Source organism: Carcharodon carcharias, chromosome 6, assembly GCF_017639515.1.
Source record: "Carcharodon carcharias isolate sCarCar2 chromosome 6, sCarCar2.pri, whole genome shotgun sequence".
NCBI lineage: Eukaryota > Metazoa > Chordata > Chondrichthyes > Lamniformes > Lamnidae > Carcharodon > Carcharodon carcharias.
In genome coordinates, this window is record NC_054472.1 from 150469323 (window position 1) to 150487989 (window position 18667).

The following is an 18667-nucleotide window of genomic DNA, read 5'->3' on the forward strand; positions in this document are numbered from 1 at the left end:
AAAAACTGCAAAGAAATGGAAACAAAATGGAAGTAGAGATTGAGGCCTGGAATTGTTGAACTCAGCATTGAGTCCAGAAGGCTGTGAAGTGCCTATACAAAAGATGAGGTGCTGTTCTTCATGCATTGAGCTTTTTTGGAACACTACTGTAGGTGAATGACAGAGTTCGAGTGAGAGCAAGAGGAAGAACTGAAATCACAGGTGATTGGAAGCTCAGAGCCACGCCTGTGGATGGAAGCATTACTCAACCTGCATTTGGAGCAGACAACATTGTGAACAGAAAATACAATATACTAAACTAAAGAAGTACGAGTAAATCACTATTTCAATTCGAAGGAGTGGTTGGGCCCTTGGGTGGTGAGGAGAGATGTAGAGGGGCATGTGCTGCATCTTCTGTGTTTGCATGGAAAAGTGTCACAGGAAAAAATGGGGTGGTAGAGGTGATTGAGGAGTGAAGCAGGTTATCATGGAGAGAATGGTCACTTCAGAATACGGAAAGCGGAGGGGAGAGGAAGATGTGTTTGATGGTGACATCATCTGGAGCTGGTGATATGATTCCAGCTGATGTTCCTACTGGACAAGTCTGATCTCAGGGTGGAACCTGGTTTGATAGATCCTAAGTTTTATCTTTTGTTTAGAGACATGGAGGGCAGCATTGAACAGAGTCACAGAGTCTTCTGGTGAACTTTTAATAAAAAAAAAATGTAAAAACATACAAACTTACGGAGTAGGAGCAGGAGTAGGCCACTTGGCACCTCTGAGCCTGCTCCACCATCCAATAAGACCATGGCTGATCTGAATGTAACCTCAACTCTACAATCCTGCCTACAATGATAACATTTCACCCCCTAGTTAATCAAGAATCTATCTAGCTCTGCCTTAAAAATATTCAAAAACTCTGCTTCCACTGCCTTTTAAGGGAGAGAGTTCCAAAGACACTCAACCCTCTGAGAGAAAAAAATTCTCCTTATTAAACAAGAAAAGATGAACTATATTACAATACTCCTTCAGTTACGGCTATACCTTTACAGATATATACAGATTCGCAAGGGTAACACAAGTTACAAAATCTATCTTATATTCTAATGTTTACAATAAGTACAGAGTCCATGTAAACCAATAGGTGACCTATGGTTGGACACCACACACTCTGAAACCCTGTGACAGATACCACCCAAAGCAGATGCTATGGATCTCTCAACTCCTCCCAGACTCTTGTCATACTGTGAACCAACAGGTCTCACAGAACTCTGCCTTTCTCCTGAGGGTTTCCAATCTCAATGCTCGAAGTACTTGCCTTGGAATCTAATTACAAATGACCCATTTACTTGGACGACAATGATACACCTCCAAAAGTTTGAACTCTGCTTCTGATGTTCTCCTCCCTTTGATTTCTCTGTGCATTCAGACTTCACCCTCCACACATGCACTCAGGCATTCGGCTGTGCCAAGCAGGACACCACTGCTTCACAGGCCCGTAGTAAGGAGTCACCAACCTTTGGCTGTCTCCTTGGATCTTCTTGCAAGCCCACTTTGCCTTGATTCTACTCCCCACAGCTTTCTCTCTTTAATTTGGAGTCTTTCCCCCTTACTTTCAATTCCACTGAACAGGACCGGTTCAGATTCCTATTCCTTTCCCTTGACTTCACTATCTTCATGGGGCCACCTTCTGCCCAACTCCCTAGTTTTTGGGACTTTCTTCTTTTCTTTGGGACCTGCTCCCTGCAGCTCCCTTCCTGCCAGCTCTGGCAGTTTCTGTGGAATGCTCCTACCAACTGAAATCAAACAGCTTTTCTGTTTCTCTGTGTGTCTCTTTGGGCCTCCTATTGTTAGGCAACAGCACAGTTTTTCGTACTTTGTTTTAACTTCCCTAAACCACTTCAAGGGTCATAAAACCTCATTAGAATGCAGGTATGCAAACAAGGCTTCTGGCTTACTGACTCCATCTCACAGAGAAAACTCTAAATGAAACTAGACCCAGGTTTCATCCTTCTAACACAAAAAAATTAAACTTAAATTTCAAGCTATAGCTCATTCCTAACACACACAGATGCACATATAACTTACTTAAAACTATGTCTAGTTCCTAACAGGTGGAAATGGTGGAGAATGATGCATTGAATATGGAAGAGTGGAAGGTGGAGGGAGGGGAAATGGTGAGAGCAGAAGTGTGAGAAGGAGAAGGGATGCAGTCCAGGGACCTGTCAACTGTGTTAAGGGGAATCCTCAGTTGAGGATAAAAGGAAGACGTATCAGAAGCACTGGTATGGAAGGTTGTGACATCAGAATAGATATAACAAAGACAGAGAAATTGTGCGAAAAGAATGTTGTCCTTACAAGGAAGCGAGGCGCGAGCAAGTATAATTGAAGAGGTTGTGAGAGCATGAGGGCTTGTAGTGAATATTTGTTGATTGCCTATCTCCAGAAATGTAAACAGATAAGTCAAGGAAGGGAAGGGAAGAGTCAGATATTGACCATGTCAAAGTGAGAGAAGGATGGATATTGGAAGCAAAGTTGATTAAATTTCTGCTGAAGGGTCATGAGGACTCGAAACGTCAACTCTTTTCTTCTTCGCCGATGCTGCCAGACCTGCTGAGTTTTTCCAGGTAATACTGTTTTTGTTTTGATTAAATTTCCCAGTTCAGGGCAAGAGCTGGAAACGGCACTGATACAATCATCAATGTACTGGAAAAAGAGGTGATGGAGGCAACCCAAATAGGACTGGGAGAAGGAATGTTGCATATTGCGCAAAAAGGGAAGCATAGCGAGGACCCATATGGGTTCCCATAGCAACCTTTTATTTGGAGGAAGCAAGTGGAGTTAAAGGAGGAGCCATTTGCTGTGAGAACAGTTCAGTCAGGTGGAGGAGGGTGATGATGGATGGAGACTGGTTGGGCCTCAGATCTTGGAAGAAGGTTCTACCTTTCTTCCAATGGCCATCTCTGCCCCTGGCTCAACTCATCTGCTGTTGAAACCCTAACCCATTTTTTTTATCTCCATATCTGACTATTCCATTGTTACCCTGTCTTCCGCGCTTTAACTTAAACTTTAGCTCTACCTACCTGAGTAACCTCCTCCAGCTCTATAATCCTCTGAGAACTTTGCAAGTTATTGTTGTTAACTTGTCCCAGTGGGGACGACTCCCAGTGTATTTGCAACCTTGATGAAACCATATAAATAATTTGTGCTGTTGCTTTGTTTCTGGTAATCATTTCTCTGTTTTTGTAGAATGAGGTGAGGATCAAGTTTGAGCATGAAGGAGAAAAAAGGCAAGTTATGTTTTAGTTTATTTCACAAAAAGTCTTTTGTTTAATTTAATTTGACTTTGACCAGATCCCTATTTACATGGATTTATCTGTTTTGGCTTTTTAAATAGAAATTTGTAGAAATAAAATCAATTAGCAAAATTATGGAAGGGAACAATTTTAAAAGAATGTTTCTTCTAATGCCAATGCATAACACTACCTGGTGTGGCACTCATTACACAACTGCAAGGTCCAAAGGTGAGTTGGTCCGTCTCAACTGGAATAGCATTAGGAGAGCTATAGTTAACCTTTGTATCCCAATGCTAGGCCAGGGGGTGGTGGGTGGTGGGAGGATGGTAGAGGTGGAGGAAAGGAATATGTCTAGTTTTACCAAACTTATCACCAAAAGTAGCTTCCTGCTGGAAAGAATATACATGGAGTGGATATTAATGAGGCCAGGATTGGCATTGCTCGTGATTTCCTCATGCACTACCCCACTGCCCTTAACTTTTCCAACAATCTGCACGTCATTAATCTTTAGTTACGCTCTTTCTGTGGAATGTGTATAGTCTTATGAGAATGATCAGAATTCAGAAATGGGGAAATTCCTTCATGTAGTAAAGTCTTCTCGAATATCTGCAAACACTCAATGTACTGGCATTCTCCATTATACTCCATCTGCCAAATTTGTGCCCATTCTTGGAAGGTGGTTACAGTTTGAGATACCAGCAGGGTAAGAGATGGAGAACATTGATAGACCTTAAAGCAATTTTAGATTTCTAAAAGCTGCTGTGAAGTTCTTGTTTCCTCATTAAGGGATTAGGGGGAATTGTAAACATTTATGTAATCTGAGGATTTTTTTTAAAGGATCATGCAGTTTTCTAGACCAGTAAAGTTGAAAGACATGCTACAAAAGGTCAATGATGCCTTTGGACAACAAATGGAGCTACACTTCATTAATAATGAGGTATGTTTTTCTGCTTGGTTTGTTAGTTATTGGCTATGTGCAGTGTGCATGTAGTTACTGTGCAACCATTGCACTGAATGGTCAGGAATGTCCAAATCAACATTTAGCAACAGCCAGTTTGTAAATATTTACTTCATTCCTCGGCTCTTGTAGTCTTGGTTTCCTGGCTGATTGAGAGACCCAACCTTGTCTTTCCCATGTTCCTCTACAGTTTCCCTGTATGCCAGCTTTGATCCTATAGGAATGGAAGGGAAAAGAAAAAGGTGGCAGAGTTCAAAGGGAGAAAGGAAACTCAAAATGAGAGAGAGAAACATGAATAATGCAGAAATGCAAGTGAAGGAGAGAACAAAACAGAAGTGGAGGAGGAGAGCAAGAGGCACAGCCAGGGTGGGCCACTTGACCTTCAGTGCTGTATGATTCTATGGCCAGAATATTTTGCTGGGCATGTGGGTGAGTGCCTGACGTGCCCAAGCATAAAATGACACGCGATGACATTGGGCGTGTGTCCTGATGTCATCGTGCAGTCTCGCGATGTTTCGTTCACATGCGCCCGCCAATAATTAAAAGGCCTATGCAGGCCATTAACAACATCCTTAACTTGAAATTTATGCTGCCTATCCAACCTAACGGTTGGCGGGCAGGCAAAAAGGCCAAGCGGCCTTTGCATGTTTTAGGAAACCTCATACATGAGCGGGATGAGGTTCCCTAAAGCTAATGCACATTTAATAAAAACTTTATTTTGGAACTAAAAACATGTCCCGTCGCATGAGGGGACAAGTTTTATTAAATTTTTACTGCCTTTATTAATTTTGTTAAAAAGCTTTTCAATCTCCCTGAGGCAGCTCCATGCCATTGTGCCTGGTGAGAATTATCACAGTTCAAAATTATGGAAAGTCTTTTTTTTAAAAAAGAGTACGATTTGCAAGTAGATTCATGGGAGATACCCAAGACAGTGGTTGAAGAGGTAGGCTTTGAACAGCTTTTGAATGTGGACTGTGCTGTAACATGATGGAGGAGCTTCAATAGAAAGTAGAAGAGTGCAAGCATGCAATAACAGAGAGCTGTGATATGGATAGTAAACCAAAAAAGGAGCAGGCTGAGTGAATGAATGAAGAGATGGAGGAGGGTGAGAGAAGGGATGGATGTGAATGGTCTGTAAATGGTTTTATGAAAGGAAAATCATGTTTGACTAATTTCTTGGAGCTCTTTGAGGAAGTAACAAGCATTGCGGATGAAGGGGAATCTGTTAATATGGTGCACTTAGATTTCCAGAAGGCGTTTTACAAGGTGCCACATCAAAGGTTACTATGCAAAGTAAGAGCTCATGGTGCAGGGGGTAACATATTAACATAGCTAGGATTGGTTAGCTAACAGGAAGCAGAGAGTAAGGATAAATGGGCCTTAATCAGGTTGGCAGGATTTGATGAGTGGATTAACACTGGTATCAGAGTTGGGGCCTTAACTACTTACAAATTATATCAATGACTTGGATGAAGGGACCGAATGTTTGGTTGCCAAATTTGTTGATGACACAAAGATAGGTGTGAAAGTAAGTTGTGAAGAGGACATAAAGAGCCTGCAAAGTGATATAGATGGGTTAAGTGGGCACAAACTTGGCAGATGGAGTATAATGTGGGAAAATGTGAACTTGTCCACTTTGGTAGGAAGAATAGAAAAGCAGCATATTATTGAAATGGAGAGAGATTGCAGAACTCTGAGGTACAGAGGGAACTGGGAATCCTGGCATATGAATCAGGAAAAGTTAGGATGCAGGTACAGCAAGTGATTTGGAAGGTAAATGGAATATTGTACTTTATTGCAGGGGGAATGGAATATAAAAGTAGGAACGTTTTGCTACAGTTATATGGGGCATTGGTGAGACCATATCTCGAGTACTGTGTAGAATTTTGTTCTCATTTATATTAATATAAATGTGTTAGAAGCAGTTCAGAGAAGATTCATTCGACTGATACCTGGGATGCAGTGGTTATCTTATGAGGAAAGGTTGGACAGGCTGGGTCTGTATCCTTTGGAGTTTAGAAGATTGAGAGGTGATCTTGTTGAAACATATAAGATCCTGAAGGGGCTTGACCGGGTGGATGCTGAAAGGATATTTCCCCTTATGGCAGAGACTAGAACTAGGGGACACAGTTTAAAAACAAGGGGTCTCCCATTTAAGAAGGAGGTGAGAAGAAGCCTTTTCTCTGAGGGGAGTCAAAGGTTATCGGGGGCTAGTAGAATATGGAGTTGAGGCCACAATCAGATCAGCCATAAACTTATTGAATGGTGGAGCAATCTCAAGAGGCTGAATGACCTACTCCTAATTCATATATTCGTATGAAATCTGTGCACTGGGGGACAGAGTGGGAGGTGACAAATGAATGGGACTTTGTGTACAATAGGAAATTCTCGTTGAATTCAGGTATGTGTAAGATGAAACTCAGTGGGGACAGTGCTGGGGAAGTTAAACCTGGATAATTTCTAGTTCTGTGCTAATCTCCACATTCTCTTTTTGTGTGTTCATAATTAATCATACAGCTTCGCACTCCACTACAATGTCAGAATGAATTGGACAAAGCAGTTGAGCACTTGGACCTCAATTCTAGCATGAAAAGCCTGAGGATTTTGGTTATACCTCGAAAGAACAGCCATGTGAGTTATCTTGCCTAATGAATACTTCTACTTGTATTTTTTTTGAGTAGAAGATATTGGATAGGTTTTGGTTGATAAAATCTAACACGCTTCATGTGAGAAAAGCAGGTGGAAATGGAAGCATTGGATTAGTATGAAAATTAGTAACATCCTACCAGTATCTACCCTTTCAAGTATCCTCAGCATCTTGTATATTTCAATGAGATCACCTCTTAAATCTTCAAACTCCATTGGGTATAGGCCCAATCTGTTCAACCTTTCTTCACCCAGAAATGACTTGAGTGAACCTTCTCTGAACAGCTTCTAATGCAATTATATCTTTTTTCAAATAAGGAGACCAAAACTGTACACAGTACTCCAGATGTGGTCTCACCAAGGCCCTGTACAGCTCCAGTAAAATTACTTTTATATTCGATTCTCCTTGCAATAAACACCAATATTTCATTTGCTTTCCTAATCACCTGTCGTACCTATACACTAACTTTTTGTGATTCGTGTACCAGGACACCCAGATTCCTCTGTTCCTCAGCTCTGCAATCTCCCACTATTTAAATAGTTTACTGCTTTTCTATTCTTGCTACAAAAGTGGACAAGTTCAGATTTTCCCACATTATGCTGCATCTGCAAAGTCTTTTCGCACTCACTTTGGTATAAATATAAATATATCTCTTTGCAACTTTCTACTTCCTCTTGACAACTTACTTTCCTGCTTATCTTGGTGTCATCAGAAAATTTAGTATTAGAGTCATACAGTTATACAGCACAAAAACAGGCCCTTTGGCCCATCGTGTCCGTACCGGCCATGAAGCACCTATCTATTCTAATCCCATTTTCCAGCATTTGGCCCAGAACCCTGTATGCTATGGTGTTTTAAGTGCTCATCTAAATACTTCTTAAATGTTGTGAGGGTTCCTGCCTCTACCACCCCCTCAGGAAGTGTGTTCAAGATTCCAACCACCTTCTGGGTGAAATTTTTTTCCTCAAATCCCCTTTAAACCTTCTGCCCCTTATCTTAAATCTATGGTCTCTGGTATTGACACCTCTGCTAAAGGGAAAAGTTTCCTCCTATCCACCCTATCTATGCCCCTCATAATATTGTATTTAGCTACCATCCATTTGGTTTGTACATCTGTCACTGATATAGGTTGTAAATAGTTGAGGCCCCAAGCACTCCACTAGTTACAGCTTGTCAAACTGAAAAAGGCCCATTTATCGCTCCTCGCTGTTTCCTGTTAGCTAAGCAATTCTTTATCCGTGCTAATATATTACCCCCTACACCATGTGCTCTTATCTTGTGCAGTTACCTTTGATGTGGCAGCTCATCAAATGCCTTTTGGAAATCCAAATACCTCACACCACAGGTTCCCCATTGCTTGTTACTTCCTCAAAAACCCCCGATGCATAATTTTGTAACTTCAAAAATCTTAAAATTAAATATTTACTAGACCCACCAATCTTCCTGTTTCAGTTGATAATCTTGCTTTCTGGCACTGCCCAACTCAGGAATTCCTCACAATCGGCAACCTACATTAATACTGTATAATATATACAGATGATGATTCCAGTCTCTTGCACTATTATGTTCAGTAACTATTGTTAACCAGCACTCTGCATTAATGATTCTACAGCAGTTCAACTGATACTATTCCTTACAGGGTTCCTTCAGTGCCCTGTTATTGACTGGAGCTGACTTGATAATACAGTTACCTCATATAGCCAGAATTAGTGATTCTTCTCAGTCAGCACCCAGGAACTGATGTATTCCTCTTATTAATCTAGCTGCATCACACTGTCAGGCACATTATTTCCTCTCAGTTATTGTTACTGACTGTATCTCTCCTGTTGTTAATCCAGCTTCCTCACACCGTCAGTTTTAGCAATTTCGTTCAGTTGCCATTCATTATACAATAAGCAACAATGGTTTAAACAAATATTCAAAATAAACACCGATAAAAGGAAATTGAAACTCCAGTGTCTAAATGAATTGTTTTGTAAACAAGTTAGTGAAAATAAATGGTGCAGTAAATCCTGTGCTTCTGAACATAAATAGACAACTGTGTGTTGCTCCTGAAATCTGCAAACATAGAATTATGTGACAGCAATGTACAATAGCAGCAATTTTACACACTTCAGTTACAAATGGAAACAGAAAGTCTAGACAGCATCTGAAAGAAAAGGTAGATCAGAAGAAAATCCTTCATCAGAACTTGAGTCTTCACCCAAAATGTTAACCTAACTTTGTCTCTCAGATGCTGATAGGCTTACTCGGCATTTTCAGTCTACTCTGATTTTCAGCACTGGCACTTTGTTTTTAGTTTACCATTTCTTCTGCTTAAACAATATATTATTTATTTGATCTCGATGTGATTCTGACAGGTGAACTGTAAAACCACAGAGAAGCTGCCTGAAATTAGAATGGCGAAATCTATGGGAGACTTGTTGGGGTCGTTGTATAAGGGGAATGAGCGGCATCGGAAACTGTCAACAGGTGAGACAGTTGGTACAACACTGTTGTGTATAATGCCCAGCGAAAGTATAACATTGTTAGGTTACCATGTAGCCCTCTGGGATTATCCAGTGAATTGCTGAGCTGTACTGAAGGACATAAGGGTAGTTCTAAGTATGTTCTAGAGATCTCGGTCAGAGAGACAGTGGCAGATACCAATGGTCTTAGTACCCTTTGGTTAGTGAGTAGAAAATCAAATGAAGTTCTCGATTGGAAGCTTGTGTTCCTGAACAGGATTGTGATAAGCTACCTAGTGGTGGAATGGCCTACTTCCACATGAATAATGGCCACTTAGAGGAATGTGTTCAGCCTCCTTGAAACTTTACTCCAGCAAGGAATCAATATTTTCAAGGGCTTGACCCCCACATCCCTGCCTTTGTCCAATTATTCCCTTGAATTCGTGTGCAGGTAGTCAACGTACCCCTAGCCTATTTGCATAATCCAATCTGGTGTAAATGAGTAAGCGTCTTTGAACAAAAGTGTTATATAAATGTAAATTATTGTTGTTGTAGGGAAGACTAATGATTTCTCAGTCATGGTTTTTCCTCTCTTTCCTTACCCCAGTTGAATGTCAGTGATCAGAGAATTAGCAGAAAGGAAATCAAACCCATCTTCACTGTTGCATAGCAGCCTGTACAGGGTTGGGCAACACTACTGTTTTCAGTCCCTTTTTCATGAACGTTATTATATTTTTCAGAATTCTGTTGCCCAGTCCATAGATAGCACTATTTTCCATGTACCCAGCAATCCTGACCTTGTCAATCCTCGCTGATACCTAGGGCTAGATTTTCATCCTTGAGGCAGGTAGCAGTTATTAGGAAAATTCCCAGCTCGGCCTGCCCACCTCAGGAGAAAATGCCAGGAAAGACGGGATTTTCATTTCAAGGTGGGGGGTTGAGCGTGGGCTAAAGTGGGGCTAGCCAACCTGGGGAAAGTTTTGGAGGTGGCCACAGGTGCTTCCGGGTGCAGAGACGGACTGTTTAAAAGGCTCGCCTTGTTGCTGTGGGACTTCATCCCAGTTATAATGAGAAAAGTAAGGCCTTCTAGCCCTTACCCCTCACACCCTCTCAAACCCACAGATTCAACATGCCCCATCCATGTCACCTCATGTCCCCACCCATCTCTGTGGCTTCCATGACCCCATGCCAAGATATGCTCCACCCAACCCCTCATGCGCCCCATGCCAAAGTATGACTCCAATCCATCTCCTGTGGCCCCTTATTCCCCCATGCCAAGCTATGGCATTTACATACCCATTCACTCACTATGCATGGTATAGAACTAATGAACCCAATAGTGACAATAGGATATGTAAAAAAACAGTCATTCGTTGAAAACTTCCATTTTCTTAAAAAGTCCTTTTTGCGACAGGGAAATACAAGTGTCAATAATCCAGACCCTTTAAAATATCCATTACAGAAACTGCAAGCACTTGAAACCTCTTTATCTTGTAGAAATTAACATTGTGCAATTGACAGAAGAGATCAGAAAGCCAGAGTTGTCAATCAAGCTATGTTACAGAGTCATAGAGGTCTACAGCACAGAAAAAGGCCCTTTGGCCCATCGAGTCTCCGCCGGTCAAACAAGTACCTAACTATTCTAATCCCATTTTCCAGCACTAGGCCCATATGGCAATGATCTCCCTGAGGGTCAGTTGTTTTAACAGTCTCATGGATTTCTGGGATCTCAGCCAAGCATCATAATGCATTATTGGCTGAGAGCCCAGAAATCAGTCAGAGTACTGAGCATCTGTGCCCCAGGGAAAACATTGCTTGATTGACAGCTCCGGCTTTCTGCTCTCTTCTGACAATTGTACAATGTTTGTTTACACAAGATAAAGGGGTTTGAGTGCTTGCAGTTTCTGCTGTTGATACTTTAATGGATCTAGATGATTGACACTTTATTGGTCGTAGTAAAAAGGAATTTTTTTTAAAGCAAGTAGAAAGTTATCAGTGAATGGCTTTTTAAAGATTTTTGTTACTTATCCTGTTGTCACTACAGTGTTCACTGGTTCTACATAGTGTATAGTGGATGAAGAGACGTAGCTGGGCCTGAGGGAATGAGGGGCCATGGGGAGGGGGGGGGGCATACCTTGGCATGGGTAGCGTGAGGAGGCATTCAAATGTTCCCTCATGTAGACTATGATTCATGGTACTTCTGAGGAGCCAGCCAGATTGGGAGTGCAGGGTGTTGGCTCATAACCTGCAGCAGCCCGTACTCTTAGAAGGCTCTACTGAAAATTATAAACACCAGGAATGGGGTTGGGAATTCCAGAAACAGGAACTGTCTCCTGACTCCATGAAAATCCAGTTCTTTGACCCTGAATATCATTGTTTTTGAGTTTGGCTTTGACAACACTCGAGAAGCTTGACACCATACAGGATAAAGCACTGCTTGGCACCCCATTCACCTACTTAAAATTTAATTCCTTCCAACCCTCACGCCCAGTGCCAGCAGTGTGAACTATATACAAGATGCACTGTAGTCAAACACCAAGGCTTCCATGACAGCACCTTCCAAACCTGTGATCTCTACCACTTAAAAGGACAAGGGCAGCAGATGTATAGGAATACTATCACCAGCAACAAGCTATTAAACTATCCTGACTTGTAACTATATCACCATTCCTTCACTGCCGCTGGATCAAAATCCTGGAACTCACTTCCTAACAGCACTGTGGGAGTTCCCGCACCAGGTGGACTACAGTGGTTTAATAAGGCAACTCACCAACATCAAGGGTAATTTGGGATGGGCAACAAATGCTGGTCTTGCCAGTGATGCCCACCTGCCATGAAAGGATAAAAAAACAGTTTCATGGCCTTGCCATACACTATTTCTGTAGCTTTGTCGAACTCATAACCTGTACTTTTACCTTTTGTGCACCTCAATGTCCCTCTGCCAACAATCATCTCAGTTTCTGCACTGCGGAACTCACTTCCTCATCGTACTTCTCACCACTTTCAAAAATCTGCCCAAAATAAACCTCTACGGTTTCTGTGACGTCTCTGACCATGTACCTATTTATTTCCACCCCTTATTTGTAAAGTGCTTTTGTGCATTTGCGACATTAAAGGGACTAGATGAATGCAGATTGTTACAGTTGTTGCAATTGTTGAAGATCCCTGAAATTTGCTTCCTAGGACGCAACTCTAGTATCTTAGACTTGAAGAACAAACACTTGGCTGAGTCCATAGAGTGAGTGTTGGTAGGCTGTTTGGCTAGGGAAGGCATTACACTGGAGTTCACTCCTATGCCCAACTAATTGTGCATACATCCATATTGTCTAGCAAGAGTCACTTGATGGAAACCAAGAACAAGAAAAATGGCTTTTTATGTTTTTATTTTCTCCTAGTGGCCCAGAGAGACACTGAGATCAGCTAAACTAGCATTGTGAAAGCTTTGAATCCGAGGCCTTCTGCCTAGATTGCTCATTTCCATAATTTACAGTGGCCCTGAAAATTTCTAGGGACAGAATTTTATTAACTGCAGAACTCCAGCATTGACCCTATTGAAGTTTGTAGGAGTTCATAATGGACAACCTGTAGGAGTGGGCCTTTGGCAACGTGTGGGTGCGCGAAAACCAACCCCCCCACCCCCTCAACGCCCACAGCTCCCCACCTGGCAAAAGCTGCAGAAACCTTGTCATCATTTGGAAGTCCTGTGGGTGGGGAGATGGGAACATAATTTGAGAAAGCACTCATCTAACTCTGGGGGCCCAAATCCACTCCCGCATGACCCTCCACCTTTCTCATTTGTTGGGGCCCACTTGCACTTTTCTGGAAGCTGGTACATCTCATCTCACTTGCCCTCGAAACATAATGCTGAAACCCAATAAGGCTGAGGAAGCAGGAACTCGCAGTGTGACAGGTCTTCAGCCTTGGCTCTATACTTTTTACAGCAGTGGCCTTGTGTAGGGAGGGGGTCAGAAGCACTAAACAAGACTACTGAAAACTTTGTGTAGGCCTGGACCCGATTTACCTGGGTAGAGGCAAAGTTTCAGGTGGTTCCTCTGGCATAGGGTTACCAACTGTGACTTAATGTATTCCTGGAAGTTTCATCACATGACTTGCGGCCCCCCTGCCCCACTCCAGCCATTAGTCGACCAACACATCCATCCTTGTGACACCCTGCCTTCCTACCAGTGGGAAAACAAATAAGATTCATTACCCAATTCGATGATGTTTGACTGTCAGCTGAATAGCCTTTTTTCCCCCATTTTCAATATTTTTATATCTGGTGAAGGGAAATTTTACAAAAAAAAAATGACAAAAAAAAAATCCTTTTTAATGTCGGGAGATTTTTCTCCAGAGTTGCACACAACAGTGTCCTGCAGATTGATCTTCAATTCCTGGAGATACCAGGCCTATCCTGGAGGGTTGGCAACCCCATTTTGGAACCTTCCAGCACAAATACATTTTGGGGCTAGTCTATTTACTGCGGAAGTCATTGGTGGAGCTGTGAAATTTATTATTTTGTTTGGAGCTTATCTTGTGCTAGAGTAGATTTTAAATTAACAGATTTAGCCTCAAAGATTTATATTTGAAACTGCAGCCAAGGACTCATTTGTGTTATCAGAAGACTGACTCCAGTTCGTTTTCGTTAATCATGTGCTTCCTGCATCATTGGCAGCTTAGTCTGACTTCCTTTTCTGGTTCCCACAAAGATTTGTGCACATCAGTTGGTCTGATAGCAGTCTTGACATGGAAATGCCACTGGGCTTTGAGTACAGAGTGCACAGAGTGCACAGTTTAACTCTTAACAAAATATCACTTCATTAATTCTATTTTTGAGCAGGAAAGCAATTCACTTAAAACGAACCTTTCTGAATATTATCTGCTCTATTTCAGTAGTAGAATGGCCTGCTTCCTTTTTGAAAGAAAAGCAAAAAAAACCTTACATTTATATAGCCCTTTTCACAATCTCAGGATATCTTAAAACCTCAAAATGCTTTTGAAGCGAAGTCACTGTTGTAGTGTAGGAAATTTGCACGCAGCAAAGTTCCAAAAACAGCAATGGGATAAATTCTGTTTTTAAGGTGTTTATTGAGTGATAAATGTTAGCCAGGACATTGGGGAGAACTCCTTTGCCCTTCTTCGAAGTAGAGCCATAGGACCTTTTACTTGCACCTGATAAGGCAAATGTCACTTCTGTTTATTGTCTCTTCAGTAGACCGGAACCTCCAATAGTGCAGTACCACCTCACTGGACTTCCCAGTTACCATGGGTGGGGAGGACTGGAAGTAAGTGATATGCTCCTAGATTTCTCTTAGTGGTTTAGCAATCAGGCTAGAGTCTAGCAGGAAAGCTTGTTACTGATAAGCTAACATTGATTCTTCTGATTCCCAAGACTTTCAACAGCATTTTCCTATCAACATTTCATATCAGAAAATGGCACATCTACTCACAGGAAGGGAATAAATGTTTCTGTCTGTGGATTATTTTCTTTAAAATTTTTATTTAAAATAAAAGTCCATTAAAATTACTGCTTAATTCTGGGCGTTATAGCACATAGAAAAGTAATATTGAACATTTGCTGCGCATGTCCAGTGAAAAGAAGAAAATATAGAGAGGGTGGGTTTATTGTGTGTTTTTGGAAAAGGCTTAAAGGAGGAGAGCAAGGGCAACTAGAGATGGGCAATAAATACTACCACTGCCAGCAATGTTCTCACCTTGAAATAAATGAATTAATAAATTGAGTGTAGGAAAATCTTATCTTTGCCTATTACAGTTTTGTGGCTTTTTAAATGATTCTAGTGTCAGCCTGAAGCAGTAGCTCAACTTCCTGTGTCAAGAATTACTTCATGGTGAACATCAACTTGTCCAAAACACTCTTGCTCATACCTTAACCCACATTAACTCTTGTTAGCCATTGCTCCAGTTCTCACTGAACAGCATTGACTCCAGGTCCTCCAATGTCTTAAATTAAATAAAAATGTTGACCTTGTCTTTAATTCCCTCTGTGTCCTTACTCTCTCTCCCCACACACCTCTTTGAACTCTTGGGCATCCTACCTCCTTTTTACCTACCATGAGCAGATGTATCTTGAGCTAGTTAGATCTCATTCTCTGGAATTCTGTCCTAAAATCCCTTAACTGCTTCATGTCCCCCTCCTTTGTTAAGACCCATATTAAAGCCCACATCTTTGACTAAGTTGTTGGTCACCCTTCTAACTTGCCCTCCTTTTTTTCAGGATCCTGTTTTCCTTCTGACTAAATGAAGTGCCTTGGAAATGTTTTCCTATATTGAAGTTGCTATATAAATGAAAGTTATTTTTATTATCTATCCTAATTTTACCCATTATAATGCAAACCTGTTTTATGTCATAGGCCTGACTGTATAGCACCAGAAAGTGATGGATGAACAAGCACATGCACACAATAACTAGTTACATTTTCATTAGGGCAATTGATGCGATTTTACCATTAGCTTCCACAAGGTTGGTTGTTTACCTGTGAATAGAAAGGATGTCTGTCTGTGGTCCTGGTTGTAGTTCAGCAAAAAGTCTGGTGGAAGCTATCTCGGTGTTTCTAGTTGGTTCTAGTGGCCGCTTCATGCACTATTTTAATTAGTATAGGTGGCATCAGTGGGCTTAACTTCAGCCTGAGCCCCTCACACAGAGAAGCCAAGTGCACTTCAGTCCATGAGAACAAAAATAGGCCTTTCTGCTCCCCCCACCGCTCTGGGCCCGTTCTTCCATTTATTTAGATAAAGCTTCATCTGTACCTCAATGCCATTCATCCATCTGTGTTCCAATCCCTTTATACCCTTACCTAACAAAAATCTGTTTGAAAGCTTTATTTGCCCCAGCATCCAAAGTGTTTTGAGGAAGCGTGTGTCAAATTTCCAGTAACCGTTGTTTGAGGAAGTGCCCCCTGATATAGCTCCTGAATGGTTTGCCCCAGATTTTAAGATTATGCAACCTTGTTCCAGTTTTCTTTACTAGAGAAAATAGATTTTCTTATCAACCCCATTGAATCCTTCTATCAGCTTAAACACCTCAATTAGGCTGCCCCTAAATCTTTTATACTCAATGGGCTATAAGCTAGGTTTATGCAGCCTTTCCTCGTAATTTAACCCCAGTTATCATCCTGGTGAATGTGCGCTGCACATCAAACCAGATTAAGACCTGCAATGTAAGCCGGGTAAGGAGCATGTGTGTCCCTGAGGAAATCTTAAAGTGAACCATTTTTCTTTTGTTTGTTTGTTGTCAAAGCAAGTATGCTTGTTTACTTTTTCATTTATTCTACCTGCTACAGGTTCCTTGCATACTGGTCGTAGCTCGCCTCCACCTGGGAGTGTTCCTGATGGGCAGCAGCAGTTTGCACGTCAAGGATCTTATGCCAGCATCCATAGTGAGGGAGAATTCATCCCAGAGACTTTGGAACAAAATGTAAGGGCCATTCCACTTCCCAGATCACTCTGCACTACACAAGATGCTGGAGACACATGTTTATATCTAGTGAAAGTATATTTCTTGATGCAATAGAAGAACTGCTGAATGTCCTACATACTCTTGGCTTAAAGCAGTAAATGCTGAAAGTACACAGTAGATCAGCCAGCATTTTCAAGAAAAACACAAATTAATATTTTGGATGAGACTCCGAGGAAGGGATTTTGAAGAAAACAACATTGAGAAATTTCAACTTTGGGCGATAGTGCTTTAACCCAATTTTAACTGTTCTATGATTTTAATACATATTTCCTGATATTAATTTCCATTTACCTCAATCAGAAAGAAGTGAATAATGATTTGCTTATCCAATATTGCCTGTTTTAATTATAGCCTCAAACACAGTCTGGAGTTCTGATGTGGTGCTTCAGTGTTACTTCCAGCAGACCCTTGACTTGCAGGCTTGGAAGGATTTGTGCTTAATGTTAATATTCAGCTTTTAAAATGTGAGGTGACATGTAGTCTGCAATACATTATGTGAAAAAAAAATGAGGTGATCACATGACTGAAATGTGAGCAGTTTATCAAGATTATTTCTGATTTAATTTGAGTACACCTTTTCTTATAGTTGTTACCTAACAATGCTGTGCAATTTTATGAAATTGCATTTCCAAGAGAGCTTTGGGTACTGGAAATTTAGGCTTCCCCATTGCTTCCTTTCATTAAATGAAATGCATGGAAACTAATGACGAGTGTGTCCAGAGATGCACTCCCCATTAGATGCACAATTTCATAAAATTGACTTCCTCAAATTTGATGAGGTTCTGCTTAGCTATTTCCATTTTTTTTTTGCTGCCAAACAGACCTGTGATCAAATTGCAGCTTCTATTTCTCAGGTATGGGAAGTCACTGTGACACTTTATAGCACAGAGGACAAAAACAGATACCAAGCAAGGGGGTGAGAAAGAGCAAAGAGATTGGGAGAATTTAGGAGGAAGCAAGCACGGTCAAAGAGAAGAAAAACAGAGTGGGAGATGCTAAATGGTGCTTTGGAAGGGCAGGAACGTAGTGACTGTAAAAACAGCCCCTGAGGGTCTGGTAGGGAAAAGGAAGAAAGGAAGACTTGATAGTTTTTCATGACCAAGGGATGTCTCAAAGTGCTTTGTAGCCTATGAAGTATTTTTGAAATGTAGTCACTGTTGTAATATAGGAATGGGAAGAGGGGGTCAGCTGTCATGATTGGAGAGATGAGGTTTCCTAAAGCAAATAAACATTAACTGAAATCTTTAATAGTTTTTTTAAAAAAGTGCTTCAATCTCCCTGAGGCAACTCCATGCCTCAGGGAGATTGAAGCTCTCTTTTGCGCGCATGCGCGAGTTGCGTGCCAGGCTCGCTCTCCCTCCTCCCCCCCGCCTGCACAGGTAGCATTGAGCCCTGCCCTTCGCGCTCCTTAATTGTCCCGCCCGCGTGAAATCGCAGTGCAGAGCCGATCGCAGGGTCCGCCCGACGAGGGAAAATTCTGGCTGTAATATACTTAGATTTCCACAATGTCTTTGGTAGATTCATGATTCAGGGAGTGTAGAAGATATAGAGTCAAGGGAAAAGCAGCAATATGCAAGCTGGTTGCAATATGGAAAACAGGAAGTAGAAGTTAAAGGCAACTACTCAGATTGGGAAATAATGTAGCAACTGTTACATAGGCAAGTATAGCAAACAATTTATAAATATTACAAACCAAATAACTTGGAGGAGCTGTTGATCTGTTTATCATAATTGCAGGTCTGTTGCTGAAACAGCAGGCGAACTTCCCACTTTTTGAATAGCGGATTGGAATCTTTACTATCTACCTGAGCTAGTTGAACAGACAAATGCCATCTGAAAGACAGCACCTCTGACAATATAGCAACC

General features: G+C 41.4%; 1 protein-coding gene across 4 annotated transcripts in view; it reads left to right on the top strand.

Moving 5' to 3' along the window:
• Window positions 1–18667, top strand: part of map3k22 (mitogen-activated protein kinase kinase kinase 22) — a 169278-nt gene that overhangs the window by 70132 nt on the left and 80479 nt on the right. For all 4 annotated transcript variants that reach the window (XM_041189496.1, XM_041189494.1, XM_041189497.1 and 1 more), the window contains 5 exons: window positions 3229–3269; window positions 4113–4212; window positions 6751–6864; window positions 9241–9352; window positions 16626–16759. In XM_041189496.1, the coding sequence (XP_041045430.1) occupies window positions 3229–3269; window positions 4113–4212; window positions 6751–6864; window positions 9241–9352; window positions 16626–16759 (501 nt within the window). The remainder of the gene's footprint in view (window positions 1–3228; window positions 3270–4112; window positions 4213–6750; window positions 6865–9240; window positions 9353–16625; window positions 16760–18667) is intronic.